General features: G+C 48.1%; 12 protein-coding genes across 12 annotated transcripts; 6 read left to right on the top strand and 6 right to left on the bottom strand.

Moving 5' to 3' along the window:
• Nucleotides 1–163: 163 nt before the first annotated feature.
• Nucleotides 164–1508, bottom strand: N7496_007627 (uncharacterized protein; the record flags this gene model as incomplete). Its single annotated transcript, XM_056700556.1, is given in 7 exon segments — nt 164–310; nt 327–479; nt 620–694; nt 803–895; nt 1175–1223; nt 1269–1318; nt 1488–1508. The coding sequence occupies 7 exon segments, from the start codon at nt 1506–1508 to the stop codon at nt 164–166; spliced, it is 588 nt and encodes a 195-aa protein (XP_056555969.1).
• Nucleotides 1509–1691: 183 nt separating this feature from the next.
• Nucleotides 1692–1992, bottom strand: N7496_007626 (uncharacterized protein; the record flags this gene model as incomplete). Its single annotated transcript, XM_056700555.1, has 2 exons — nt 1692–1901; nt 1957–1992. The coding sequence occupies 2 exons, from the start codon at nt 1990–1992 to the stop codon at nt 1692–1694; spliced, it is 246 nt and encodes an 81-aa protein (XP_056555968.1).
• A 2653-nt stretch (nt 1993–4645) lies between these two features.
• On the top strand, nt 4646–6082 carry N7496_007625 (putative endoglucanase; the record flags this gene model as incomplete). Its single annotated transcript, XM_056700554.1, has 1 exon — nt 4646–6082. One exon carries the CDS (start codon nt 4646–4648, stop codon nt 6080–6082), a length of 1437 nt encoding a protein of 478 aa, XP_056555967.1.
• Nucleotides 6083–6703: 621 nt separating this feature from the next.
• N7496_007624 (putative endoglucanase) lies at nt 6704–7800 on the top strand (the record flags this gene model as incomplete). Its single annotated transcript, XM_056700553.1, has 4 exons — nt 6704–6752; nt 6803–6955; nt 7003–7097; nt 7177–7800. The coding sequence occupies 4 exons, from the start codon at nt 6704–6706 to the stop codon at nt 7798–7800; spliced, it is 921 nt and encodes a 306-aa protein (XP_056555966.1).
• Nucleotides 7801–8198: 398 nt separating this feature from the next.
• N7496_007623 (pepsin-like aspartic protease) lies at nt 8199–9428 on the bottom strand (the record flags this gene model as incomplete). The annotated part of the gene is made up of 2 exons (XM_056700552.1): nt 8199–9054; nt 9109–9428. The coding sequence occupies 2 exons, from the start codon at nt 9426–9428 to the stop codon at nt 8199–8201; spliced, it is 1176 nt and encodes a 391-aa protein (XP_056555965.1).
• A 1780-nt stretch (nt 9429–11208) lies between these two features.
• N7496_007622 (F-box protein) lies at nt 11209–13279 on the bottom strand (the record flags this gene model as incomplete). The annotated part of the gene is made up of 3 exons (XM_056700551.1): nt 11209–11460; nt 11509–11817; nt 11861–13279. 3 exons carry the CDS (start codon nt 13277–13279, stop codon nt 11209–11211), a joined length of 1980 nt encoding a protein of 659 aa, XP_056555964.1.
• A 271-nt stretch (nt 13280–13550) lies between these two features.
• Nucleotides 13551–15068, bottom strand: N7496_007621 (M81 family metallopeptidase; the record flags this gene model as incomplete). Its single annotated transcript, XM_056700550.1, has 1 exon — nt 13551–15068. The coding sequence occupies one exon, from the start codon at nt 15066–15068 to the stop codon at nt 13551–13553; it is 1518 nt and encodes a 505-aa protein (XP_056555963.1).
• Nucleotides 15069–15879: 811 nt separating this feature from the next.
• On the top strand, nt 15880–17743 carry N7496_007620 (Lactose permease; the record flags this gene model as incomplete). The annotated part of the gene is made up of 7 exons (XM_056700549.1): nt 15880–15984; nt 16035–16414; nt 16468–16596; nt 16651–16981; nt 17034–17365; nt 17417–17516; nt 17564–17743. 7 exons carry the CDS (start codon nt 15880–15882, stop codon nt 17741–17743), a joined length of 1557 nt encoding a protein of 518 aa, XP_056555962.1.
• A 721-nt stretch (nt 17744–18464) lies between these two features.
• Nucleotides 18465–19468, top strand: N7496_007619 (copper homeostasis protein CutC; the record flags this gene model as incomplete). The annotated part of the gene is made up of 3 exons (XM_056700548.1): nt 18465–18544; nt 18671–19190; nt 19271–19468. The coding sequence occupies 3 exons, from the start codon at nt 18465–18467 to the stop codon at nt 19466–19468; spliced, it is 798 nt and encodes a 265-aa protein (XP_056555961.1).
• Nucleotides 19469–21313: 1845 nt separating this feature from the next.
• N7496_007618 (uncharacterized protein) lies at nt 21314–21697 on the top strand (the record flags this gene model as incomplete). The annotated part of the gene is made up of 1 exon (XM_056700547.1): nt 21314–21697. The coding sequence occupies one exon, from the start codon at nt 21314–21316 to the stop codon at nt 21695–21697; it is 384 nt and encodes a 127-aa protein (XP_056555960.1).
• Nucleotides 21698–22424: 727 nt separating this feature from the next.
• acoC (uncharacterized protein) lies at nt 22425–24760 on the bottom strand (the record flags this gene model as incomplete). Its single annotated transcript, XM_056700546.1, has 8 exons — nt 22425–22456; nt 22512–22689; nt 22753–23072; nt 23128–23492; nt 23547–23668; nt 23731–24090; nt 24150–24332; nt 24389–24760. The coding sequence occupies 8 exons, from the start codon at nt 24758–24760 to the stop codon at nt 22425–22427; spliced, it is 1932 nt and encodes a 643-aa protein (XP_056555959.1).
• Nucleotides 24761–25279: 519 nt separating this feature from the next.
• On the top strand, nt 25280–26312 carry N7496_007616 (isocitrate lyase/PEP mutase family protein; the record flags this gene model as incomplete). The annotated part of the gene is made up of 3 exons (XM_056700545.1): nt 25280–25414; nt 25479–25623; nt 25690–26312. 3 exons carry the CDS (start codon nt 25280–25282, stop codon nt 26310–26312), a joined length of 903 nt encoding a protein of 300 aa, XP_056555958.1.
• Nucleotides 26313–26321: the final 9 nt, after the last annotated feature.

The following is a 26321-nucleotide window of genomic DNA, read 5'->3' as shown; positions in this document are numbered from 1 at the left end:
AGGTGGCACTCAACATAAATAACGCGATCGATAGCGCAAGTATGACAGGCACTATTAGAGACAAGACCAGTGGCTTCTGTTTCTCGGGTCGGCCCTAAAAGATGTTCAGGATAAGAAATTGCGAAGCAAGGAAATACCGAAGCTTCCAACCCACGTCATAAATCTAGTCATTCAAAAGTCCCATGTGGGTGTCATACCATACTTTCAAGGAACTCCATGGGTAGATGAACCAATTTTTTAAAGTCTTCTGGCCTATGAAATACTGCCAGCAGGTGATATCAGCCACTGCACGATATTTACCACATTGAAGCTGGCTGTTGACTTACACTGAAGCAGAAATTGTTAAAGATCGTCCTCGCGATCGCTTGATGTAAGGGCTCACTGTAATCTTTCTCGCTCTCAGCCTTGACTTCAACAACTGCAGACCAGTCCCGGATCACAGGTGCGATCACATGGGTGATGAGATCGACATAATTTGACTGCTCTTAGCGGGATGTGATAAGAAGGCCTATTTAGGCTATACATGGGCTTAATTTTCGATAGAGTAGATTGCAGATGTGTGACTTTCACCAGAGTTGGGTCCCAGGACGAAGAAGAAATTGAGAAAATCTGACATTACAATGGATTTGTAGGCCTCCTTGTAGGTGAAGTCATTCCAGTGCTCCGTTCTTGCACGACAGTTTCGACCGATTAGCTTTACATCTAATTGTGTTAAACAGAAGGCCGTAGCTAAGACTTATATATAGAGCTTAGCATTATGTCAAGCTATAGATAGGCTGAAATCATCTCCATTTTCACTCACAATGGTGACTGCGGGGTCTTCTTTGCTGGATTGAGTCAGGATTGAGCGAGGACGGAGAGAAGTGATTGGATCATCTATGAGATATATATTACTCTGCTGAAGGCAACTGACATATTTGTAGCTATCAAAGACTAGCCGTTAATTTCTCGAACTAAGCATCTAGACTATGCCGGACACGAAGGAGGAACATACTTTACATCCGATTTCATATTTCGGCATAAGAAGCGGCCAGTATTCCTCTTATATCCAAAAAAATATCAGTAAATTGGGACAGGATAGATTCGCTAATAATTAAATTACCAGGTACGGTTTCTCTAAGATAGGCCTTGTTTCTTTCAGCAGATTGGATCATGGATTTAGACCGTTTCCTACAACGTTGAACCTAATGGCGGTACTTTCAAGGAACAGGGAAACATAGATCCTGAAAAACAAGAGTGCCGTAGGTATATATCGAAGGAAGAACTACCATTTATCATTAATCCCCTGATTATCACTTCGTAGATAGTGATAAGGTGTCTGGTTATGTTATATATTTTAAGATTCATATATGCACTTTAGTCGGTAGGTACCCGGATGAATTACGATATACTCTTTACCTCATCCGTAATTACTAGGATAAGTTAGGCTACCGAGCCTAATGCTGAACACTGAGTATTATTTCAACTCCCTACAATATATGTCTCACATCCTCCTGTTCAAGCGTCATATCTGGTTTCCATCATGCAGTGGGAAGGATATTTCCTTCGAAGTCGTCGATTCCTGGAACATCAAGCCGGTTGGGATTTACAAGACCCCTAATAGCTGATATTAGGATCTTACATTCCTTATCGTATTTTCTACCGGTGGATAGATTCTTTAGTATTATAAGCCAGGTACTAGTCATTTCTTGCTAGTAAGCGCCCTCCCATTCTGTGTTCGTCACAATATAGCGGTTGACGTCGAATCTCTCTGCGATGCTATTAGAGTATTCTAAGATCTCAGCGTGTGGGGGAAAGACCTTAGAGAAATTTGGATTTAGTGCAAACGATAAACTGTAGAACACAGCTAGAATATCGACGGCACATTCGGGGTCTTTTAACATTATATTAGTCTCGGTTGCCTTCCAGGCTTGATACAATGAGTCCACTAAACATTTGTTTACCCACCAAGCACACTAGGCACAGAAGATCGGTTGTAAATAACAAAACCATCGCTCGCAAGCTACATTTAAAGCTAACATACCATGGCCAGTCCTAAAAATCTGGCGCCAATAACTATCACCTGGGTGATAGGCCGAAACTCTCACTATTGTGCTAGGAAGAGGAAATCGAGGTTCTCCAAGATTTTCGTTTCATGTCATCCGTGCTAACTACCAAATAATATAAAGGCAGCTGGTGCAAAGACATGTTCGCATACCCGTTTGAAAAAGTCGAGGGCTGGTTCAATATTATTTTCATGGACCCCCTAGCCCCCTTCTCCACTCCAACATGACTCTTATGAGTAAAGAGGGGAGGCCAAAGCTATCTAATCAGTTGTTTTTGTCTGATCCACCACTCGACCCTGTCCCTGCCTCATCCTAGAAGTTAACCGTGTTTCCTATAAGTTGGTTCTTCGTCATCCTAGCCTCTATAGGCCGAGTTGTGGTGGAGGCCCTTCGGATCTGGTTCCGTGGCAAGATACCCTACCTAAACAAACCAGACGTGAAGAAGAACAATATTCCCGTGACGCTTCAAGGCCAGAGATATAAGTCTTTCGACATCCTATTCCTGCCAATCTCGTTGCTGACGTCTATAGCGACGCATGCTGGGACAGGGTTCTAGAGCCATTCTTCCGCATTTATATCGCCAACCTTGTCGACTATACCAATTCCCAGTCAAACTTATATACGCACTAGCCAAGGCACTACATCTACATCCTGTCTCCATTCATTCCCCAATCAAATCTCTCACCCCTCGGTTCTACACCAACATTTTGAAATACCCAGATCCCAGATCTGGTTTTACTACAGAGATCAAAAGCCTGCCCCAGGTCTCCGGTCCAATTTCTAAACGTCTCTGGGTCTCGGGCCCAAAACCTTTGCAGCATTTGATCGACTCGGAATTTCCCCCAAGAAAGCTCACGTTTGTTTGCCTTCTGCAAGCCGTTTTTCTTGGCAGAGAAAGTCGGAGTCAAAATAATTTATGGATAGTCTCACTGAATCCCAATTTTGTATCGATATGCGCATTACGTACTGGGCTGCACGTATGCAGTCCTTTTTGACCGACAAGATGGCGTGGGATTCATATCGGTTAGCTGCCATTATGGATTTCTGATGCATGCGATTACCATGCAGCTGGTCTGGAAGGGACTATGGAGAAAGAATGCGTTGTAACTTGGATATTATGAAGTTTTCGGACCTCGTTGTAGTACCTGGTATGTTTCTCCTGATACTCCGCGCCAGGAGTTGGCTGACGAGCTGATATTATTAATAGCCCTTCGGCCACATATGATTAATCTAGCTACCATGAGGGACTAGTTAGCACTAGGTGGTAAGAGCAAACACTCAAAAAAGTATCTTATATGTTTTCTTTTTCTCTTTCTTTTTGCGCAGGGCTTAGGGGGTTATAGGCATAAATCACATTTCAATGGCTCAAACCTGCAGAAAGAAGTTGGATGAAGGTATTCTCGAACTTAGAAGACATAATTAACCGTCTTAAGCGCAATAGAAAGGACTTCATTGTATAGTAAAGCCAACCATGCACGGATAAATGACATGTAGGGACAATGCATCCACCTTAATGGATTACTAGTATTAGGCCATCCTCGACTAATCCGGAGATATAACTTTCTCCTTGTTCATAACAAGAGTAGTGGAAATCTATATTCAATACCGGAACGCGATAACGGCCTATTAAACATGAAGAAAACCTGTATCTGAAGTGTGAAAAAACATTTATCTCATTATTTCGTAACCCCTCTAGGCTTATACTACACCAGAGGGGTTGGAAAGTGGGGAGAAAAGAATTTGTAACCCATTTGAACTGTAGTGTAAACCGTGCATTTACTCATCCGTTTTGCGTGAACTATGTGATCCTGATCCCGGGATTTCCCCCTTCCGCTTTTGCCTGATCTCCAAATTTCTTCCTCCATCATCTTGTGTATAGCCTGTTCAAATCTACCTACCGGCAGAATGGCTTGTGTTTCAAAGAGAATCCTACCTACACTAGAAGATCGGGCCCGACATTCCGTTCCAGGAACAGCAGGTGGTAGCAAATCAATCCTAAATCTGCCACCGTGGCCTAACCTGCTCCGGCTAGCTGAACGATCATGGAGATTCAGGGTCCAACAAGTCATGGCGTGGAAATTGATACGTTGATGCAGCGATACCCCTGAATTCCCAGCCCTGACCCAAACAGGTGACCACTTCACGGCGACCGTCATTCTTCAGGAATAGACACGGAGAGATCACCGCGGGGCTAGAACTAAGATCAGATGCGGGGTACGTCTATCTAACTTCTTCAGCGGCAATTAGGCATGATGCTACTTCCGAGTTTACCCCGGATTCGGCGCAGGGGCCCGCCAGAGGCTTGGTTAGCGAAATGGTCGCAGTACCGTGCGAACCGGCAGCCCACTCCACATAGGCACCAAATAGTTCCCCGGCATCTTTCAGGCTACCCCTGCTACAAATTACCCCCCTGCAGGGAGTTTGAGACCGTCACATCGTTTTAAAATGTGTCTAATTGCGCTTTGTTCCCCATGCTCTTTAGAACCCCCGTCGACGATGGCGGAATCGGTTGGATAAACGTATAAATACTCCCAACCCATTACTAAACTTTCAGGATACCTTCCTGTATACCCTTTTCTGCGAGATCATAATTGACCATCATGTCAGCTACCAGCATAAGAATTTTTGCGGCTGGATTAGCCCTGCTGCCTCTCATCCAGGCACAACAGCCGGCCACAACAGACCCTGAAAATCCTGCTCTCACTACCTGGAAATGCTCCACGGCTGGGGGGGTGTGGGAACAGGATACCTCGGTCGTTTTGGACTGGGGATACCACTGGATCCATACTGCTGGCGGCTACGAATCTTGTACGACCTCCTCCGGTGTCAACACAACCCTCTGCCCCGACGAAGCGACTTGTGCCACGAATTGTGTTATCGAGGCGGCCAATTATACCTCCGCTGGTGTATCGGTTTCCGGAGACTCCCTGACAATGCACCAATACGTTGAGAGCGATGGTGTGTACAGCAATGCCTCTCCACGGCTCTACCTGCTCGGAACGGACGGAAACTACGTGATGCTGCAACTCCTTGGTGGTGAGCTCAGCTTCGACGTTGATATGTCTACTCTACCGTGTGGTGAGAATGGTGCCCTTTACCTGTCTGAGATGAGTGCCACCGGTGGAAGGAATGAATACAATACGGGTGGTGCCGAGTATGGCTCGGGATACTGCGACGCACAGTGTCCAGTCCAGAGTTGGAGGAACGGCACGCTGAACTCCAGCAACCAGGGCTACTGCTGCAATGAAATGGATATCCTTGAGGCCAACTCTATGGCCAATGCGTATACCCCCCATCCCTGCAGCTCGACAGATTGTGACAAGGGCGGCTGTGGCTTTAACCCCTACGCACAGGGTGTGACCAATTACTGGGGGCCGGGCGATACCGTGGACACCTCTAAACCCTTCACTATCACTACCCAGTTCATCACAGACGACGGCACCAAGACCGGCACACTGACTGAGATTCGAAGACAATATATCCAGAACGGCAAGATTATTGCGAACGCAAAGTCATCATCCGGTCTTGATTCTATCACACAATCATGGTGCGAGTCGTCTGATGGCTCTGCGGCGACATTTGGTGGCTTGACCACTATGGGCCAGGCCCTTGGTCGTGGAATGGTCTTAATTTTCAGCATCTGGAATGACGGAAGCCAGTACATGAATTGGCTTGACAGTGGAAGTAACGGTCCGTGCAGCAGTACCGCAGGCAACCCAGACACAATTCTTGCCCAGAATCCTACCACTCACGTCGTCTTTTCCAACATACGCTGGGGAGATATCGATTCGACCTACACCAACCCTGATGGGTCCGGCTCGGTCACTACTACCTCTAGCTCAACGTCCATCGTGACCACCACGACTACCAAGATCACCACGACCAAGGCCACGATGACAACCACAACCACCACCGCCGTAGGGGCAACTCAAACTCACTGGGGTCAGTGTGGAGGTCAGGGATGGACCGGCCCGACAGCTTGTGTTTCGGGAACCACCTGCCAGGTGCAGAATGATTATTACTCGCAGTGCTTGTAGATAGTGTAGTTGGTGCACCGGGGACGTTGTTGGCAGAAATGCTTCAGCGGGTGGAACTTTCTGATTGACTCAACTCATTTGTTGACTGTTTACAAAACACGATAGAGTATCCCGGTAACTACTTGCGAATCCATGAATCCCTGTCAATTTTAAACTTCCTTCATCTCGGGACGTACTGATCGATCAACTCCGTATTGGAACTGGAACACGGGGCTAACGGAACGCATTTGAAGTTCATCACACTCGCAAGAATAATCCTTTACCCCGGTTAAGCCACGACAACGTCATATCAAAGTGCGTGGATATCTGTGAGTATCTCAGCAAGCCTTGATAGGTTCCGAAACTCAACGAAAGGGCATTGAAGGAAATTCCGATTTCCTTGCCTTAACTCTGAACTCACGGGCGAGAGCCCGTTACAAAAATGAAGAAATTCAACTCTAAAATGCAATCTGGCCAACACAATCACAATTATCCACTCTCGGGGAATGGCCCGTTACAAAAAGGACTACTGATAGCTGGGATAGATAGCCTGAAACACTTCCACACTGCTAAATCTTGCTACACTATGGAAGTTTGAGAATATGTACCTCGAGACCCCGCTTCTTCCCACGCTGAGGACCAATGTTCCGGACCGGCGGGCCGACCCCAAGCACTGTGATTAGGGACACATGTACCTACTCCGATACTCTGAGTAAAATTGCTAAGCTATTGATAACATAGTGGATATAATAGTCCTCTTGCAGACCCCTTTCTGGGTCTCTTTCATCTACAGCGTCATCATATACTACATTCAACGGTACTATGTGGGGCAAACTTTTATTTGTTACTTTCGATCTGCTCGCTTTGGCGGTTGCATACCAGGCCACTACTACCGTTCGTTCTTTTTCATTCACTACCGGGCTTCCCGGATAGGGAAGCAGATTTCAAGCTGACGGGCGGCTCCGCGCAGAGATACTATGACGGCCAGGAAGGTGCTTGCGGCTGTGGATCCAGCTCTGGCCTTTTCTCTTGGCAGGTACACAACCAACCGAAGCTTCACGCGCCACTTCCACTTTTTGAGAAGTCACATCTCACTAACATATGTAAATCTCCAGCTTGGAATTGCCAGCGGCGTTTACACAGCAGCCGGTTCTCAAGCATTCTTCGACACGGATGGCGCTTCCTGGTGCGGCGCAGGTTGTGGGAAATGCTATAACCTGACCTCCACCGGCGAACCTCCTTGCAGTAGCTGCGGTACTGGCGGTGTCGCGGGCGAGAGTATCATTGTCATGATAACCAACCTCTGCCCTTACAACGGTAACCAACAATGGTGCCCTAATGTCGGTTCCACAAATCAATATGGGTACAGCTACCATTTCGACATCATGGCCCAAAGTGAAATTTTTGGTGACAATGTGGTGGTTGATTTTGAGCCTGTTGCTTGTCCAGGTCAAGCGACCACAGACTGGCAATCATGTGTCTGTTACGGAGATACCGAGACAGATACCACCCCTGTCGGGATCACCGCTGGCAGTTCTGACTCTTCCTCGTCTTCTTCATCAACCCAGTCGCAGAGTAGTACTACTACATCCACCACGGTGACGACAACAACTACCACAGCAGTCGGGACTCAAACTATCTACGGGCAGTGTGGTGGCAGTGGATGGACTGGGCCAACAACCTGTGCATCTGGTTCAACATGTGCGGCACAGAATCAGTGGTATTCTCAGTGTCTGTAGTAGACAATCGCGACGGTATGAAGAATGCAGAATGATCTAGTTGAGAGAACGCGCTGTGTAGAGACCAATTTTTGATCTTAGTGGGTGCTTTGTCTCATAAATCCGAAAAAATCACACATCAACTGGTCTATTACGGAAAATCAATGAATCGTAACAGATCGAGTATTCGTTCTATGACCATGCGATATACGCTTATTCTTATTCTTCCATACTAACATAGATCCAACAAGGGAGGCCGTGGTTAAGATAAAGATACAACACATCTCTACCGCAATAAGATCAAGCCTTGAGCATGTTTTCTTCTTAGAACAGTTATGTATCAAGGGGTAGTAAACACGAATGGATCCAAGTCATACCAGAGGTTTGACAAATACCCACGTATTCATGGCTTATAGAACCTAGGCTTGGGGGGCGAAGCCAAGCTGGGGGCCCGCAGAATCAAATACGACATACTGACTCTTCAAGAAGATATCACCGAAGATCGAAAATCCAATGCCAGAGTTTGACTGAATACCTCCAAGACAGGTGGAGCCGACACCAGATGGGCCATAGTTGATCAACGAGCCTGGAACAGTAGCGGTGTAGCTGCCAATTTTGACGCTGAAATCAGGCAGACTCGCAGAGCAGTCGAAGACATAGCCACCAGCAGAATTGCTATTCTTTGCACCGCTGACTTGTGAGTAGTATGCCGACACGATTGAGCTATCGAGGAGCAGGAGAGTGGTGCCGGTATCCGCGATTCCACTGAAGCCACCACCAGAACGAGTACCTGCTGTGTAGCTCTCGACATTGAAACTCCAGAATCCCTGCGAACTATCCACATCGGTGTAGACAATTGAGCCGGTATGCTTGGATGAATCGATGAAGCCAAAGTCGTAGACACCGGGTTCGTTATGCTTCAAGGCAACGGCAAACAGCGGTTGGTCCAGAGAGTCTTTGACGCTATCAAAGAAAGTACTCTGAGCCTGAGGCTGCACAGTGTTGATGCTGCTAAAGGCGAGACCGAGAAGGCCGTCGTTATTGGTATCCTGTTGGAATTCGGAGCTGATGGTTTGAGCAGCTTCCACAGCTTGGCTAGACGCAGTGATACCACCCACAGTAACGGAATCAGTGTACACATTACCGCTAGCACTGCTTCCATCGCCGTAAGAAATGGACCACGAATAGCCGCTTAGCTCAGTCCCACTAGTGCTAGGATCGTACACAGAGTGGCCAGATTGCTCGGAGGCAGACAGCTCCGTTGAGAAGACCCAACTATATATTGATCAGCATGTGTTGTAGGCCGCCGATAGAGTACGGATAACTTACAGATCAGCGGATCCAGTATCAAAGTCCAGATTCAACGTTGTGCCACCAATAGTTACAGGCGTCAGATATTCCTCGTCATTGTTCACAGGCGTGTTGGTCGCAATACCACTTGCGGCGGCCGCAGCCTCGACATGAGAGGGTACATTGGCACCGTACTTCGAGAGTGCATGACCATAAGCTGCAGCAAAGTTGGATGTTTTCGTAGCCGTGCGAGCAACCTGTTTCACAGAGAACTTGCTGCTCGTCTGTGTTGTGGGTGCAGCCAGGGCAATGGAAGCAAGGCCGGCGAGGCTAATGGTGATCTTACTGAAAACAAGCATGATGGATGAATATTGAACAAACTTGTTGTAAGGCGAAGATTATGTCTTGGATGCTTAACAAGATGAAGGCCTAAAGAGCGGACTGATTAACGACGCTTTATACTTCGAAGCACCTCTTGCCCTTTTCTTGAAACCAGCACAACAAGTGACTTGCATTAACCCATATAGCATAATTCGGAAAGTTAAAGACGCGATGTTACTCTTCTAGAAGCGTACAGTGAAGATCTACACGCCACAGGGATTTACACCGTCGGGCTCCAAGAAACCCGGTCCTAGTGATGAGGCAGTATTCGGGTATTCAGGGTCGCATCCGTTAGCCGGCAGTGATGTTACTGAAGGAGATATTCAGCCAGCGTTTTGTCTGAAAGTAAATGATCAGACAGAGGATGACAATAATGAAGATTCTTGGGATACATACGGTCATCATCAAAAGGCCACATGAGCATAATCCGCTCTCCTCATAACGCGTACTCCCGTAGTGTAGAGCATTAATGAAACGGCGTCTGTGTACAGTTTCAGGGAGCACGCAATGGTGGAGACATTTTGATCCTAAGCTTTTTGATTATCTAGCGCTATCTTTTGGGAAAGCTTAAAATTTCGACGATACCGATGAAGGTGACATCGTGTCCAATAGGTGACCAGTAGGAGTGTTGCTTTCAACTAGCTGGATTCCAGGGACCCTGGAACCCCGCCATAATAATGTAATATGGGCCTGAGCACATCATGAGACAAACATCCTACCCAATCGAGGTGCCTAGAACACGTCCGTGGCCGAGTCGCCCGTTTCTCAGCTTCAAGTTCACCCATTCAGGGATGCTTAAACTGCGGTCTTATGATATAAGTTCGTCTCGGAAGTTCACCCCGCTGCAGAAAATCAGTGTATAAGCCAGATTGAGTTCAATCCCCGGTGGACTGAAGAAATACCGGCGGGAGTCCGCAATCCATCCGGCTTTCGGTGCTGATCAGGACGATTATATTACTGTTTCACCGTTGCCGAGAGTCGCAGTTGGGCTCTCTATTGGTAGAGGGAAGCCCGATAAGGTGACCCACAATCAGTGTGACTATTGACGGGCTCGATTCCACTCCCGGACATCGACTATCAGTGGTGTATGAGAACGGGATTGGATTTCTGCATGATGATCTCGCGGTTAAATTTCTCCGTGTGCTTCGGCTTACCTCCGAGCCCCATCAACCATCAACAGTGGGTATAGCAATATCACACAGAGACATACCAAAGTCGGACGGTAAGCCTGCAAAAGCGCCACCCGATCGGATTACCATAGGGACCCCGTCGCTCCAGCATGGGTTCAGTGGCTTGACGAATTTCCAAATGTGCGCCATTTGTGATGCTAAATGAGCTTATTCCTTTGCATCGAAGGTGGGTGGTCCAGAAGTCCCTTGAAAATCACCGCTTACCAAGGGTCCTTGTTCCACCTTTCTCATGTAGCTGAGGGTTGAGAAGGCACGCAAAAGCATCAGATATGACGAATTTTAGAATAAGTGACGATTAATGGCTTGGACTCCCTAGGAGTATGGATTCAGAATGTCCTTGCGCGGTAAAACAATACATATCTAACGGTCCCGACCAACTGCTGGTCACAAAACAAAGAATAGTCATGATATAATTGCATTCATCCATGCCGATCTAAATATGATTGCTGTCTTGCTAGTTACCAAATAGACAGACATCGAAGTGAAGTGGTGATAATTACGACTCTGTGGATGATAGAGCTGCCCTAGACGACGATTCCCTGTTTGAGGACGGTGTGAGACCTAGTAGCTATACGATCCTTCGGAATGGCAATGTGTCAATCCTTGAACTTGAACTTGAGATTTTCGGTGGTTGAATTTTCTTGTATGGTACGCCTGGATCGTGGTTAGTATGGAAAAGAGCTGTGTCGGGGTTAGTCGTTAAGATGGTAGAACCACCAAAGGCCTCGGATAGACCAGTCGGCGAGACCTTGTCAAGTCCGGCATCCTGGCCGGTATTGCCAAAGGAGGAGGTTGTTGCCACATATGCTTTTGGCACATTCTGTGTTGCTTGTTTGGCAATGTAGCGGGGCTCGAGAGAGGCTCATACCTCGTCCTCCTCGTCTTCAGCAGCCTCCTGATCTTCCCACTCTCCGGGTTCGTCTCCCAATAGACTGACTAGCTGCAACAATGCCGCCTGTGATTGCCGCATCTGATCCGTAGGTTGGCCTGGGCCTGATCGGGCTTTCAAGATCGAACTCTCGAGTTCACCCGCCTCGGCTGGTTGTGAACTGGAGATCTCAGGGGCCAGGCTCACTGTGCGAATGGCTTTGGTGGGGAAAATTCGGGCGGGGTTCTCTTGTGGCAGCGTTGGATTACTGCCGGGGATGTTGGAGATCGATTGGCGCCAACCAAGAGTCTGTGGTTTCTGAGATTAGCCCAGGACGGTTCGTGCGAAGCACTGATGGGGAAAAGGAGAGACGGACTGTATACGTTGTCATAATCGCATCATCGCACAATACCATATAGCTGACGGGAACCGCCAGCTGTGGGGCGGAGCTGGTCAATATCGAGAACGAACCGCGCTCGGGATGGTGGACGTCTTGAATGCGGTTCTTGTTATCCAACGTGACGACATAAGCGCGATCGTGGATTTCGAACAAGATGCGGTGATCACGAACGGACAGCCAACCACCCAGATCGAAATTAGAGCCATCTGATTCACATTCTAAAAGAGAGCTGAGTATCGCAAAACTGGAGTCGTCGCGCAAGGCTTTGCGCCATTCAGAGCTTATGAAAACACGACCGGCTCGGGAAAAGCCGACAAACAGATCGCCGTCCAACATGCCAGCTCCCCATTCGTCCTCTCCATTCCGGACGTGCTCCAGGTCGCTCGGGGGCGAGAGCGGACCCTTTGCGATCTCGATAGGGACAATCACATTTCGCGGAGTTGCACTAGATGGAGGGGAGCGGATATGATATTTGTCCGTGCAGTTAGACGGCTGCAGTACACCCAAAAAGGCGCCGGACTTTTTATCATAAGCATAGTAGCCTTTCTCTCCGATCGAATAAATCACGGCATCCTCGCACTGGTCCAGATGTCCAACGGCGCCTCGCTCAATATCGAGGCGGGTGGTTAATGCAGGAGGTCGCTGGGTCATGTCATAGACAAAGCCGTGCCCTTCATTCGACACCACGCAAAGCGTCCAGTAAGACAATTGAAACCCTCTTGTCTGACAGTCGTGATTCAAGATGGCAACGCGTCGAAACTCCCCGCGAGCAGCTCCATCCATTTCAGCCTGCCAAATCTCGACGGCATCCCCCTCTCGATCGAATACCGCCATTCCATCCTGATACTCTAAATGGGCGTACGGGCGGACGGCGTCCTCGTCACAATCCTCGGTGGAGGGAAGTCGCCAAAGAATTAGACCCGAGTCCATATCGGTGACATTCAATCCACCTGCATGGGAGGTGGAGATGAAGAAGCGCCGCTTAAAGTCGGCCCGAAAGCGCCAGACCGGGGTGTTGCCAACCTGGAGCACCGATTCTTGAATGACTGGATGCCGCGCCGCCCAGTTGCGAGCAAGTAAAGTCTGTCGCTTGCATAGATCCTTCCATGATGATGTGCCATTGAAGAAATTCGTGATACTGCAGGTGTTGGAAAGGAAGGCTAGATCACAGGTGCCGCCGGGCGGTTGTGTTGTCTTGGATTCGGCGCCGTAAATAGCTTGTTGATGAGTGACGTCGATGAATTGGTGCCAAGCCTTGGAGACTGCGAGGAGGGAGGCGAGGGCCGATACGGGAGAGAATTCCAGGATACGAAGAATAATCTCTGGAGGAAGAATTGCCAATGGATCTTCTATGGACGACTTCACAGTCATGGTCTTCACTGTGGGAGGAGAGTTGAATAATGAAAGAATTGTCGAGTTGGAAGACAGTCGAAGCCCCGGAAGTCACTGGACTTGGAAGTCTCACCGCCTTCCTGCAATGGGGATGATCATCATCATCATCATCATGATTATTTTCAATCTTCAACTATCTTAAGTACTACAATCTAGGATCCTCATCGACCTATCCAACAATAGAGGCCGCAGTTCCCCGTTGAGAAAACGGGTTTCTGGGAACCAACCGCCATCAACAGCTCGTCCGAGTTTATTCCACAAAGGGTTCATTCGATGATGGAATCAATCGAGGTCGGAGATCCGGGGGCTCGTTGAAGCTTTCGTCAAAGGGCCACATGGGTCGATGGATTCGACAATGTCCAAGACGCTTCAAATCTTGATCGACCCCACCGGGAGTCAGGGCCAGTCTCCAGTCTGCCGCCATCTCGTACAGTTCAGGCTCCAGATACCCGATCTTCACCATCACGATATCTGCCGTTCGTGGCTCAAGTTTGAGCTCGGTAAAGTCAGACTCGTGGTGGTAGGGCTTTCGTAGCTTGGTGATGATGACGAAAACACTTCCGACCTGAAGAACACATTCGATGATCGCGTCCCGATCTCCGTGTTTGATGGCGTGCACCCGACCAGTCATGGCGATGGGCCCTTGGTGAATATTGTCGACTTCTGCGCCGGCAACGACCGTCACAATAGCACCGACTCCTGCTCGGACAATGGTGTCGGCTGCTTGCTGTCCCGGAATACTGGCGTACACCACCACAGGCCCATCGGCCTTTTGGAATTCAGGGCGAGCCAAGACTCGGGCGAGACTCCACGTCACGTCTCCGGCGCCTCCAGCAGTTGGATTGTCCCCGGAGTCTGAAATGTAGAAGGGACGGCGGTCTGATTCAAGTGCGACATGGATACACTCTGCCAGACTGCCCGTGGGAGCAACAAAGTGGAAAGCTTCCCGTGAATCCCAGAAATGCATTGCCAATCTTTGAGCGTTTTCAGTGACGATCTCCGCGTCCCAGCCTGTCACCATCACAACTGCGTGGTTACGAGGCTCGTCTGCCCATGCATACCCGACCCAGACTGCGGCATCTATCACGCCAGGTATGGCTTCTACCCCGGGGACAAGCGCGTAAAGACCCTTAGCGGGCTCTACCCGTGTTGATGTCTGTTCCCCTGGTAATAAAATAGGAATCTTGCACCATGCCTTCAACGGACGAGACCTCGCATCCGCTCTCGATGTCAAGATATCAACCAAGTTGCGACACGCGCGCTCTTTGGTATCCATTTCGTCCTCGTGTGGTGCCATGCGATAGCACGTGATGAGATCCGTTTGGTATGCAAGCTGCTGAGAGACATTGCCATGCAGGTCCATCGACGCTGATACAATGACGTTGGATCCAACAACTAGACGAATCCTCCGGAGAAGTTCCGCCTCCACATCCTCCAGCCCTTCGACGCACATGGCACCGTGGATGTCAAACCACAGACCATCAACAGGGCTCGACTCGCATATCTGGCCGAGTCGAGTTAGGATTTCATTTGCCAGTTCTTCAAACGCTGCCCGAGTGACAATTCCACCGGGTAAAGCATGACCGATCAAGGCACCTTTCCAGCTGGCGCTGTCCCCAAGCGGCATTCCCGGGCTCAAGAAGGCATATTTCTCGATGATCTCCCGACCGCGACGGGGGTGAAAGGCTGCTGCCAACGTCCGGGCTGGGGAGAAAGTAGACGTCTCGCAGGCCAGACCTGCGATCGCGATGACTGGGTGTTTCTGCATCGTATGTAGCTGAATGGTTTGCTTCTCTGGATTGTCAGGAGCTAAAAGAAACCCGCCTCCGGTTGTAGATATAGCGCTGCGCTATTAAGGCATGATCACAGATCAGCTCAGTAGGTCGAGGTTACATTGATTTCTTGCGAAACCTTTGAGCTCGTTGGAGTATTTGGACGTCACTTTCCCCCTCTCCCCCCACTTGCATCCAACGTCGCTTCAACCCGCCGATCGTAAGGCTCTCCAACCCCCCACTTTTCCCCACATCCAATGGTCTATAACCATTCAGGCATTTATCGTATCCTTTTTTTCTGTTCGCCAGAGTCTCCTATGTAGAACACGAGAGATAGCACAATGGTATAGAAACGGAAATTAAACAGAACAGAGCGACGTGAAACGAGAACGATCGATCATGCAACTCCTGGTACAACAGCATAACGGGAGCCATAGAAGAACGAGGTGCGCTCCACCTTTTTAACGGAACACACGGCCTAATCTCGGGAGTGGAGAAGTGTCAAGCCTCTGACTGGAATGCTTAGCAGACGATAGCAGACCAGTCTTTCCTATCACACGTCTTCCTCCCCCGCTGATCGCGGGTCGGCTAACGTACAATGGAACGCTCTTATCAACTCTTGTTCTTGTGTACTTTGTTGATCTGTGCAACCTTGATGGAACTGCGGGGAAACCAGTTCAGACATTGCAAAGAAATATATCACACTACGCTTCGCTACACCTTGCCAACTTGAAGGTATCTGGAAAAAAAAAACAGATCCCGAACGGCAAACTACGCGCCTGCCTATCCGCAGGGTGCCATTCCTAAATGCTGAAGAAGACACGTACAGGGACATGGATGCCCGCATGGGTTCCCGAGTCCACCTTCACCCTATGCGTTCTGTTGCTCATATCGTCTATTGTGCAATCTGCGGTGAGTAAATCATACAACGAGTACTTCTTTTCCATGAACACTGATGTTAGAAGACCGGTGGGTATGATGGCTCGATGTTGAACGGTCTCAACATTTTACCATCATATACTGAATACTTCAATTTAAACCCTGCAACTACCGGGCTGAATACGGCTTCTGTTTTCATTGGAGGTTTCCTCGGTCCTCTGGTATCTGGTATAATCGCAGACCGGTTAGGTCGTCGCCCAGCGATCTTCTGGGGTTCATGCATGACAATCGTCGGCATTATCCTCCAGACTGCATCGCAGAATATTGCCATGTTCGTGATTGCGCGAATCATCTTAGGTTTTGGCTCGGCCGTTACCGGTATAGCTGGTGGGGTCTATATGTCCGAAGTGTTCCCCAGTCGATGGCGCGCCTGGGGAGTGGGTTTATTGAACGACTTTTACTAGTGAGAAGGGCCTCCCTGTTGATATTTGCCGCTCATGCTAACGTCAATTTCAGCGTTGGTGCCCTCGTCGCAGCTGGTGTGACGCTTGGAACAGGGAAGTGGCAGTCCACTTGGGCCTGGCGGGCTCCCTCCCTTTTCCAAGCGATCTTCTCGGTGCTTTGCATTTTCACGCTTCCATTCATGTGAGCTTGTATACCATACGCTATATTACAGGGCATACCACTAATTATCAGTAGCCCAGAATCTCCTCGTTGGCTTGTCCATCAGGGCCTATTTGAAGAGGCTCGCTTGTCGGTAGCGCAAACAAATGCGCATGGCAACCTCTCCGATCCAATCGCTCTCGCAGTATTCAAAGAGATTGTGGACACATTGAGATGGGAGAAAGAGCATGCGCATGCTATGAGCCCGTTGGAAATATTGAAGAATCCAGTCGCTCGAAAACGACTTCTAATCGGAATGTCTCCCGGGCCCTTCTCTTGTATCGCCGGGAATATCATTGCCTCGTATTATTTCGGCTCGGAGCTGGACACAGCTGGCATTACTGATACCAACGATCAACTTAAAGCGGTAAGCTCCTTTCTCAGGACCCTGTGCTTGAGATTCCCTGCTGATGAGCTAGAACGTGGTTCTGAATGTCTGGTGCCTTGCATGCTGTCTGATCGGCACACATCTAGCTGCCAGGTGGGGGCGGAAGCCAACCGCTATGCTTTCCCAAGGGCTTCTTATTACATGTCTTTTTATCATCGGAGGTCTATCCAAATTATACGCTGCTAATCCCCAGGGGGCATCCAACAGCCTTGTGTATGGAAATGTCGCTGTCATGTTTCTCTTCCAGGGATTCTATTCCGTTGCATGGACACCACTTCTTTATCTCTATCCACCAGAGATCATGAATTATTCCATCCGTGCTAACGGTCTAGCGTTTTCATCCTTCGTCTTGAATGCATTTGCGTGAGTAAATTTAACATCTTCTTTGACCCGCTATGCTGATTTCTTGTTCAGTCTGGTTTTCACCTTCATTATGCCGATTGGTCTGGGAAACATCGGATGGAAGATGTATATGATCAATGCATCGTGGGATGTTGTGATTCTCGGCCTGATCGTACGTTTCTTTAGCGATAGTGTTAAGGGCCATACTAACTCGGTTAGGCTTATTACTGGGTGGAGACAAAGGGCAAAACCCTTGAGGAGATCGACGCGTTATTTGAAGGCGAGAAACATTCCTCGGTCCCGGACATCGAGGTTCTCCGCCGCGGCGAAAAGGTCCTTGATACCGAGTTAGTTAAGGAACAGCTCAATAGTGTTCTCGCCATTGTGAATGTTGGATAATCCACGGCCGGGCTGATTTATCGCCTGAACAAGCACATTGTTCAGACATTATTTTGCCTGCTCGGTTTGGTGGTTTGCAGAGTATGAAAGGTCGGCAGATGCACGGGGCCGTCTTGGTCTCCGTCGAGAGCATCGAATTCATTCACAGGTTGAAAACGTCTTTTTTGATTATTCATGCTATAGCATAAATTTAGTGGCCATCTCCATGCCCGTTTGACAATGTTTGATCCTGTACCTCTTGTTTCAGTTTTCTCTTTCTAGACGAGGTTGACCTATATCGTGTGGGAGGACGGGATATATATTTCCGAGGTTATAGACTCGCATGTTTCTCAAGAGGCACAGATCATCTTGATCAATTATTTAATACTAGTGTAACCTTATCAGAGCAGATAGATTCATTGTAGAACTATACATATCATACAACCCAAGGGTTCTATTGTCACAGCGTAGTCCTAGCATCCCTCCAGGAGCACCAGAGTCCAAACGATCGGCCAAAGTCGCCTCGAGCCGGAGAGTTCCCGATCACACTGGATGACTAACCGGCCCGGCTTCTTCCCGTCCCTCACCACCTGCTACGATAACCATTCCAGCTTGACTTATCCCTTGGACATAAGCTTGTCTTTCTGTTGAGAGAACGCGCTAGAAAAAGATCTTTCTTGCACTCTGAAATCTGGCCCCTACAGCTGAATTTTTTTTCCTGAAATCATACTTGAATTTCATAATGGGACCGTTGCTGGAAATTGCCTGTTTCAATGAAGAGTCGGCAGTCAATGCTGCTAATGCGGGTGCCGATAGGATCGAGTAGGTGGCCCTTATAAGAAGTCATCATGATCTAGAATCTGGGGAACTCTCTCGGCTTCTAAGCGGAGTCTTGCTACCTGCCCTTTCGGCATTGTGTGCCCAACCATTGTACTAATGGGATTACAGGCTATGCCAAGATTACCATGCTGGTGGACTCTCACCTCATCCTGCGGTCCTGCAAGCGGTGAAGACTCGGGTGTCAATCCCTGTCTACGTGATGATTCGGCCGCATTCCAAGGACTTTTGTTACGATTCTGAGGATTTCGAAACCATGAAAGCTACCCTCCAGCTTATGAACAGCCTTGGGGCGGATGGTTTTGTTTTTGGAATTCTTCACCAGGCACCAGATCACAGAAGTGCCGACCGGACCTCCTGGATTGATATCGCCAGGAATAAGGAGCTCGTACAATTAGCAGATGGAAAACCCTGTACCTTTCATCGTGCATTCGATTGTATCCCGGAGTCCGACTGGAATTCTGTCCTAGAGGACATAATAGAATGTGGCTTTGCTGCAATTCTCACCAGTGGCGGTCCTTCCAGCCTGAACGCTGTTGACTGCATGGATGGGTTAGCTGATCTTGTGAATCGCCTCAGCCTTGATTCTCAGGCGGGCCGCCGTGCCCTGGAAGTGATCGTTGGTGGAGGCGTGAGACCGAGTAATATTGGTAACTTGAGGGTAAAAACCCTGGCGACCAATTTTCATTCTAGTGGACTTTCTCCATCAAGCGAGATTGTTTCTATAACCCAAGTTCAAGATCTAAAACGTTCTCTGGAGTCTTGAACCGGCGACCAATCCGGAAACTAGCAGCAGGCCTTACGGCTCGGCAAGGCGGCCGCCACGAGAACCCTGACGCGGTCATCCGCACGGTGACAACTGTACAAGTTGTTCACGTGGGCATCGGATCGTGGAAGACATGGATCTAGCAAAGGCTGATTGTCGCCTGCCATTTCCATCTTGGTTTGCGCCATGGTGACTCGAGTTCTAGAGTACTTAGGCATCCCTCCTCTTGACTACGAATTAAAACGCAAGAATTATGAGACATACAAGCGATGGCGCCATTGGACTGTGCATTTGGCTTCTAGCTCAGCCTTACATGACTACTTTTTCAAGATCTAATGTTTGATCACTCTTCCATTCGAGCGGTCGTCCCTAGCCATATGGCAACGTGCGAGGAAAAAAGTCGTACCGATTTATCACTACGAGAACTTAGAATCCGTGTATATTAACTCGAACGGATAATAGGCATGTTATGGGTCGTGGATTTTCTATTTCAGAATCTCCCAGTTCATACATTTAAATTTGGTACAGTGCAATGTACGATTGACTGAGGCTCAGCCAACCCCGCTCTTGGCATCCGATTTCCAAACTCTCTCGTCATCCATCGAGGTAGCCCTTGTATAGAATAGAATAATAATGTCAAACTTTCAGATTTGCGCTTATTATTCGGTTCGCCTTTGTTTTCATAATGGGGGCAGTGTATAATCGCCGCTCTGGGCTCGGTTACTAATTCCGGAAACATCCTCTTTTACTCATTCCGGAAACACCATAGTTGTATGAAATATTGAACCATGGGTGCAGAAACGAGTTAGCAGTGCCACCGAGCAGACTCACAGAACTACCTTCAATCATCTAGTCTCACTAAAGGATGTATATGAATAATCTTTTTGCTATTGCACTGCTATTGCAAGCAAGGCAACAAAACTCGGATTGTAAGACATCTTGAATGAATACGAGATTCGGCAATTGCCTGCCTGCTCCCCAGGCTCAATGTCTTACTTTTTACAGTTTCGTGTTCGGCAACTTTGTCAACTTCGGTACAAACCGTACAGTTGGACCCTTAACTCGCTGTCATGTATGTAAGACCTAATCGACCCCACATTACCGGCAGAAGTCATCTATTCGTTTTTTTACCGCGAACCTCAAATATCACTACTGAGCTCGCCCAACTATGATGACCTAGTGGGTTTCTATTTACTGATAAATCCGATGCAGGACAAACATAGAAACGCCACCGGTAAATGGTATTATAACACACTCGCGGAGATCATCTAGTTATGAAACCATTAATTCATTTCCTGTATAGAACCATATCAAAGCGAAAACTTCAAGTTGGAAGCTTACTTGAAGCTCAATAAGATAGAAAGTTGGGTGTGATCTCACTGGTTAAAAAGGCGGCATATGAAATCGCCAGTAGATCGGATCGCTTTCGTCGATGTCCCTAAGTATATGCTAAATGATTGAATACGATATCCGCCTTGTTCACTGGTTCATCTACCGTTTATAATCAGTATCCAGCCAGTTACAATAGTCGTGGACAAAACTAGACATGACGTGTCTTTTGATGACCACCGCACCCGGCTGACTTCTGCTCAATTTCTATTACTCCCGACTTACTTGTGGTGGCTGTGAGGTGTTACTTCCCGGGCCCATGAATAATATTAGAGAAAATAAAAAGGCTTTTATCCCGCATCTAGGTCTCGGGGTCATAGGACGACTGAGCTGAGACTTGCTCTCTCACCTGGGCGCCGTATGAATGTACGCGTGTACTCTAATAATAGAGCTCCACGATGAGGTTTGGCGGGCTCCATTCAAGTCTCTTCTTGAGCAAACTGCCAGTGGCCAGAAGTATAAATTCCAGCACTCTCCCCTCGAAATTCTAGTATCCAAACCAGCCTTCAGTCTCTCAATCTGCAATACGCATATACCAACCGAACTCCATCACTCTCTCCAATACCTCATTGAACTCTTCTCCCTCTCCAATACCAAAAATGAAGTCCATCATTGCTGTCTGCTCCCTTTTGGTCGCATCCGTTGCTGCCGTACCACTTGAAGCTCGGACTGCTCAGTCTGTCACATTTGCACTCTCCAACGACAAGTCGGGTGCCTATGCAGGTGCCGCTTTCTCTGCCGATGGCACCGACAAAACGATCACCTCCCTCTTCGGTACATCATCTGTGGCATCGGGTGGCCATGTTTGGGCTACATCTTCCCAGCTGACGGCGTTCCCCCAAACAATCAACTGTGTTCTTAAGAACAATGGAGCTGTTCTCACCACCCTGACTGCCCAGCACACCTACTTTGATCTTGACGGAAACCCGAGTGCTGCTATTCCAGTCGATCTCACCGGCGCAGTCATCAACTGCAGCGCTTAGTTCAACCAAGCTAAATAGAGCGGGTTCAGGCCGACAACAGCCAAACTCTTGATGAGAGCCCAATTCAACCACAGGCTTTCTGGTCGTTTTAATGTAGCTACTTTTATATTTACGAATTGAATGGCAGTGAAAAACTTTCAACTGAAAATTCCAACATTGAAACACGCCAAATAATTTAGCTGAGCGGTTCTACTATTGTTCCTCGTCAGCACAATGACCTGGCGTTGGTCAAAGAAACTCCATGTAGGAAACTTGGCGCTTCTTATTTAGAGTTAGGTCATTTTGATGCAAAATCAAGTAGTATCTACCATTGCCTGGTCTTGAATACTATGGATAGGCTCTTTGAGACTCGGCGTAATATCACATATCCTACTAATGAGGGGATAAAGGTGTATCCGTTACCATTGAAGGTCATGCCTTGTCTGGGGTAATGTCCAGTCACCTCCTTCTTCAGAGCGCTTTGAACTCGTCATTACTTCAAATATTTTGTTTCCAAGATATCGAAATGCAGATGAGATGCCGCCGTGGTCATATAGCGCCTTCTCCATCGGACTCAATTGAAACTGGAACGCTTTCCCACAAATAATGAGAGCTCTTTCGTCAAAGTTGATAGAAATATCAGTCCCTTCTGTAGCAGCCTCGAAGAATTTTTCATCTTGTATGGTAATACCCAAAAGTCCTAAATTAGGCATATTTCTCTGAAAGATAAAGGCAAAAGACCTTGCGATTACGCATTGGACACCGCATCCTGCCAAAAATCTAATTAGTATGCCAAGACTTGGTCTTCCATGATTAATTAGGGTTCAAGGCTTACCCAGTAGGGCCATTACGGCTTGTTCCCGCGATGACCCACAGCCAAAACCTCTACCGGCAACCACGATGTTGAATCCGTTGGCTACACGAGCACGAAAGTCCGGATGGGTATGCTCTAGACAGTGCATTCCGCTGGTCTTGTTATCTCTCATGCTCATAAGAAAGTCGGCAGGCGCAAGCTTAGTTTGATCCATTAGTATTGAAACGCCCAAGTAAATCATATTGAAATGGAATTTCTATACCGCATCAGTGTCAACAAAGTCGCCAAGCGTGAGGACCTTGCCAGTCAGAATAGATGTTGCGGCATTCTCTAATGCGGGATGACCCACATCAGCGGAGTCTTGTACTCCTTGTGGTTCTATCAATGATGAATCATGGCCGCCACGGGGTTCCATATATTGGGGCCAATCAAGAATTTGTTCTTCTTCACTTGATTTCAAGCCTCTGAGATTATTCCAGATTTCAAGGTCAATTGCCGCCAGCAACTCGTGGGGATCTGTGACTTTCATGCTGAAGGAAGATGCTGCTACTGTCGCGGCAGAGGCAAGATGCCCAATCGAGCCTAGTTAGTCAGCCAGGTACAGTTAGTTACAATTTCAAAGCCGAGCTATTCTTACCTTTTCCCATCCTGTTTTCGAAATTTCGGTTTTGCGATGATAGCCAAACCTCCCCAGGTCTGGCCTGATCTGCCGACATGCCCACACAGTAGCTACACCCAGGAATACCAATCTCGAAACCAGCATTCTCATAGATATCAATGAGTCCCAGTCTACGGAGTTTGTGGAGGATTGGCAATGAGCCTGGAACGACCTTCCTCAAACCCCCCTTCTCTGGTCTTTGCCCCTCTTTCAGCCCTTGCTCTAGAACGAGCGCACCGAGAATCAGATCCTCTTCTGCCGTAGTACAAGCGCCGATGAAGCAGCCATCCAGTTTCAGTCCCTCGTGATCCTGGACAGGAACAACGTCGTCGGGCTTGGGATATCTAGCCAAAAATGATCTCACGTTTGCTAAATCAATCTCATATATAGCAGCATACACTGCGTCATCGTCGGGCTTGAAATATGTCGTAAGATTCTTGTGTCGTGCCAAATGTCGTTTTTGGATGAACTCGTGGGTAATTTGATCTGGCGCGAAGATACCAGTAACTCCACCAAATTCCTGCAGTAAACGTATGGATTAAATCTTCCGCCACCAGTCTCGGCATCTTCTAGCTCGCATACCGTAGTCATGTTGCAAATTGCGAACCTAGCATCTGCAGAAAGGTGTTTGACAGCAGGACCAGTGAACTCGACTATTCGATCCGAGGCGACAGTGTTTCGTTTCAGCTGCTGTAGAATATAAAGGATCACATCCTTGCCTCCAATTCCAGGTCCTGGGGCCCCTACAAGGCAAACGTTAATACATTCTGGGACTTTAAACCATGTTTCTCCCGTTACTAGTGGCAAGGTAACGTCCGCAGCACCCAACCCGATGGCAAGACATCCCAAGGCACCAGATGAGCATGTGTGCGAGTCCGACCCAACGATTACCATGCCAGGCTGCGCACGTTCTCTGTAGAACTCGGTGTGGAGAATGGTATACTAGAAAATAATTTAGTGATGTTGATCTGGGATGGATATTATCAAGCTGGAGTGCACACATTCATGCCTTGGTAATCCGTCATCTTAAAGACCTTCTTCGCACGTTCACTTGCGTCAATCAGCGCCTGCACCTTTGGCAGTTTATTGACCCTAGGATCCACAACATGATCTCCGGCAAGCCAGAATCGGTCATTACGGAATATTCCCGGTTTACCGAGACTATCATACGTTCTCTCCATTCCCTAGTAGAGATGTCAGATCAAAATTATGGCTCGGAAAAGGAAAGATCCCCGCTTACAGCCCAGGATGCCTCGGATGCAATGACCCAGTCCACATGAACTCGAATCAGCTCCCCGGGGATAACGAAGCCTTTACCTCCCATGTCATGCATAGCGAATATCTTCTCACTAAGTGTCATTCCCCGTCGGCCTACTGGGCGGCGTGGTATGGGTTCCGGCAAACTTTTTGCACGATCTGCTGAATTCAGCGCCTCTAGCCACGCAGATGACAAGAAAAGAATCTCAGATTCTTGTACTGAGCTGAGCTGGCAAACTTCAGATATCTCTAAGCCGCCCAACTCTCGAGGCTGGCAAGATATCTCAAGTACATCCTTCAAGGCGTTTGCCTCCCGGGTCTTCTCTAACTCTTGTAACAGCTCAGTCGTCACCATAAGTGCTTCTAAGACAGTTTGATCCCTATTCAGAATCTCTAAGAATTTTGTCAGGCCACATCCCTACAATCTGGAGCTTCAGCAACGAAAATTTAATGCTTGCCATTTGGAATGATCAAGGAAATATTTCTTGACTGATGAAGAATATCAACCAATCGAGCAACAGGGTTCTCTCGAGGTGAAGGCATTTTTTTCGATTCCGGTTCACTCCAGTCAGTGTTTCCTAGAATTGCAGTTCTCACCCCAGGAGAAATCCTTCTCTTTTTATAATCAATTTATTTAAAAGCCTGGTTTCTAAAATCCGATATCACGTCGGGCCGTGAACGGGCCGAAAACGGCCCGGCGGTGCGGTAGAGCCCTCAGTACATTAAATCGCCGTCGTTTTCAATGAAGAAACCTATCGAATTTTCCTTCTGGGTCTGACAAGCGTGACACTTTCTTTCATAAACCATCCGATTTCTCTTGAAATATTCCAAACTAGAGACCCCTTACCAAGGTTGGCCAAAGGAGTCCCGCAATATGGTAGCTTCCAATGCAGCTTCGAGACTACGACAGAGTTTGGCTGATGAGGTTAACATCGCTGTATGTCCTGGAGTATATGATGGCCTCACCGCACGTATAGCCCTGTCATTTGGATTTGATGCGCTGTACATGGTAAGTTTGGGCATCTCTCTCTTTAGTAATGAAAGCAATGTGTCTCATGGAATCCGTTCTTTAGACTGGGGCAGGAACCACTGCGTCACGTCTTGGACAGCCTGATCTCGGAGTGATCACTTTGACAGAGATGCGTGAGACTGCTCAAATGATAGCCAGTCTTGACCACTCTATTCCTCTCACCGCGGATGCTGATACTGGATTTGGCGGTAAGTCACGGTCCATTGCGAGGTGAATACTACAAATCAAGAAGTAACTTTTGTAAGGTATTTCAGGCTCGTTGATGGTCCATCGCACCGTTACCGAGTATATCCGCTCGGGGGTTGCTGCTCTCCATCTTGAGGACCAGCCAACATCTAAGCGGTGTGGGCACCTTCTACATAAACAGCTTGTCAGCGTGGACGAGTTCTTGTCACGCATCAAGGCAGCAGTAAATGCTCGTCAATCATCCGGTAATGACATCGTACTAATTGCTCGAACCGACGCACTTGCAACCCTTGGATACGACCAGGCCATCTCACGCCTAAAGTCTGCGGTAGCTCTAGGTGCAGATGTCGCTTTTCTTGAAGGCATTACCTCCAAAGAGCAAGCAAAACAGGCATGTGAAGATCTCAGCCCCACGCCAGTGCTTTTCAATGCAGTAACAGGGGGTGTCTCACCCGATCTGTCAGTTGAAGAAGCGCGGGATTTAGGTTTCAGAATGATCATCTTTCCCGGATTTGCAATTGGCCCGGTATATAGCGGACTCAATGAAGCGGCAAAGAATTTGAAGGAGGGTGGGAGGTTGATCACTTCCGGGATAGGGGGCCCAAAGGACTTCTTCAATATTGTTGGCCTTAAAGCCGCCATGGCCATCGATGCGGCATCTAGAGAGAACTTATTTCAGGACGGTGTTTGATTCGACTGT

The sequence above is a fragment of the Penicillium cataractarum genome (genome assembly GCF_028827025.1).
Source record: "Penicillium cataractarum strain IBT 29864 chromosome Unknown utg000005l, whole genome shotgun sequence".
Classification (NCBI taxonomy): domain Eukaryota; kingdom Fungi; phylum Ascomycota; class Eurotiomycetes; order Eurotiales; family Aspergillaceae; genus Penicillium; species Penicillium cataractarum.
The sequence above is the reverse complement of the archived record's forward strand: the minus strand, read 5'-3'. Positions and strand labels throughout refer to the sequence as shown.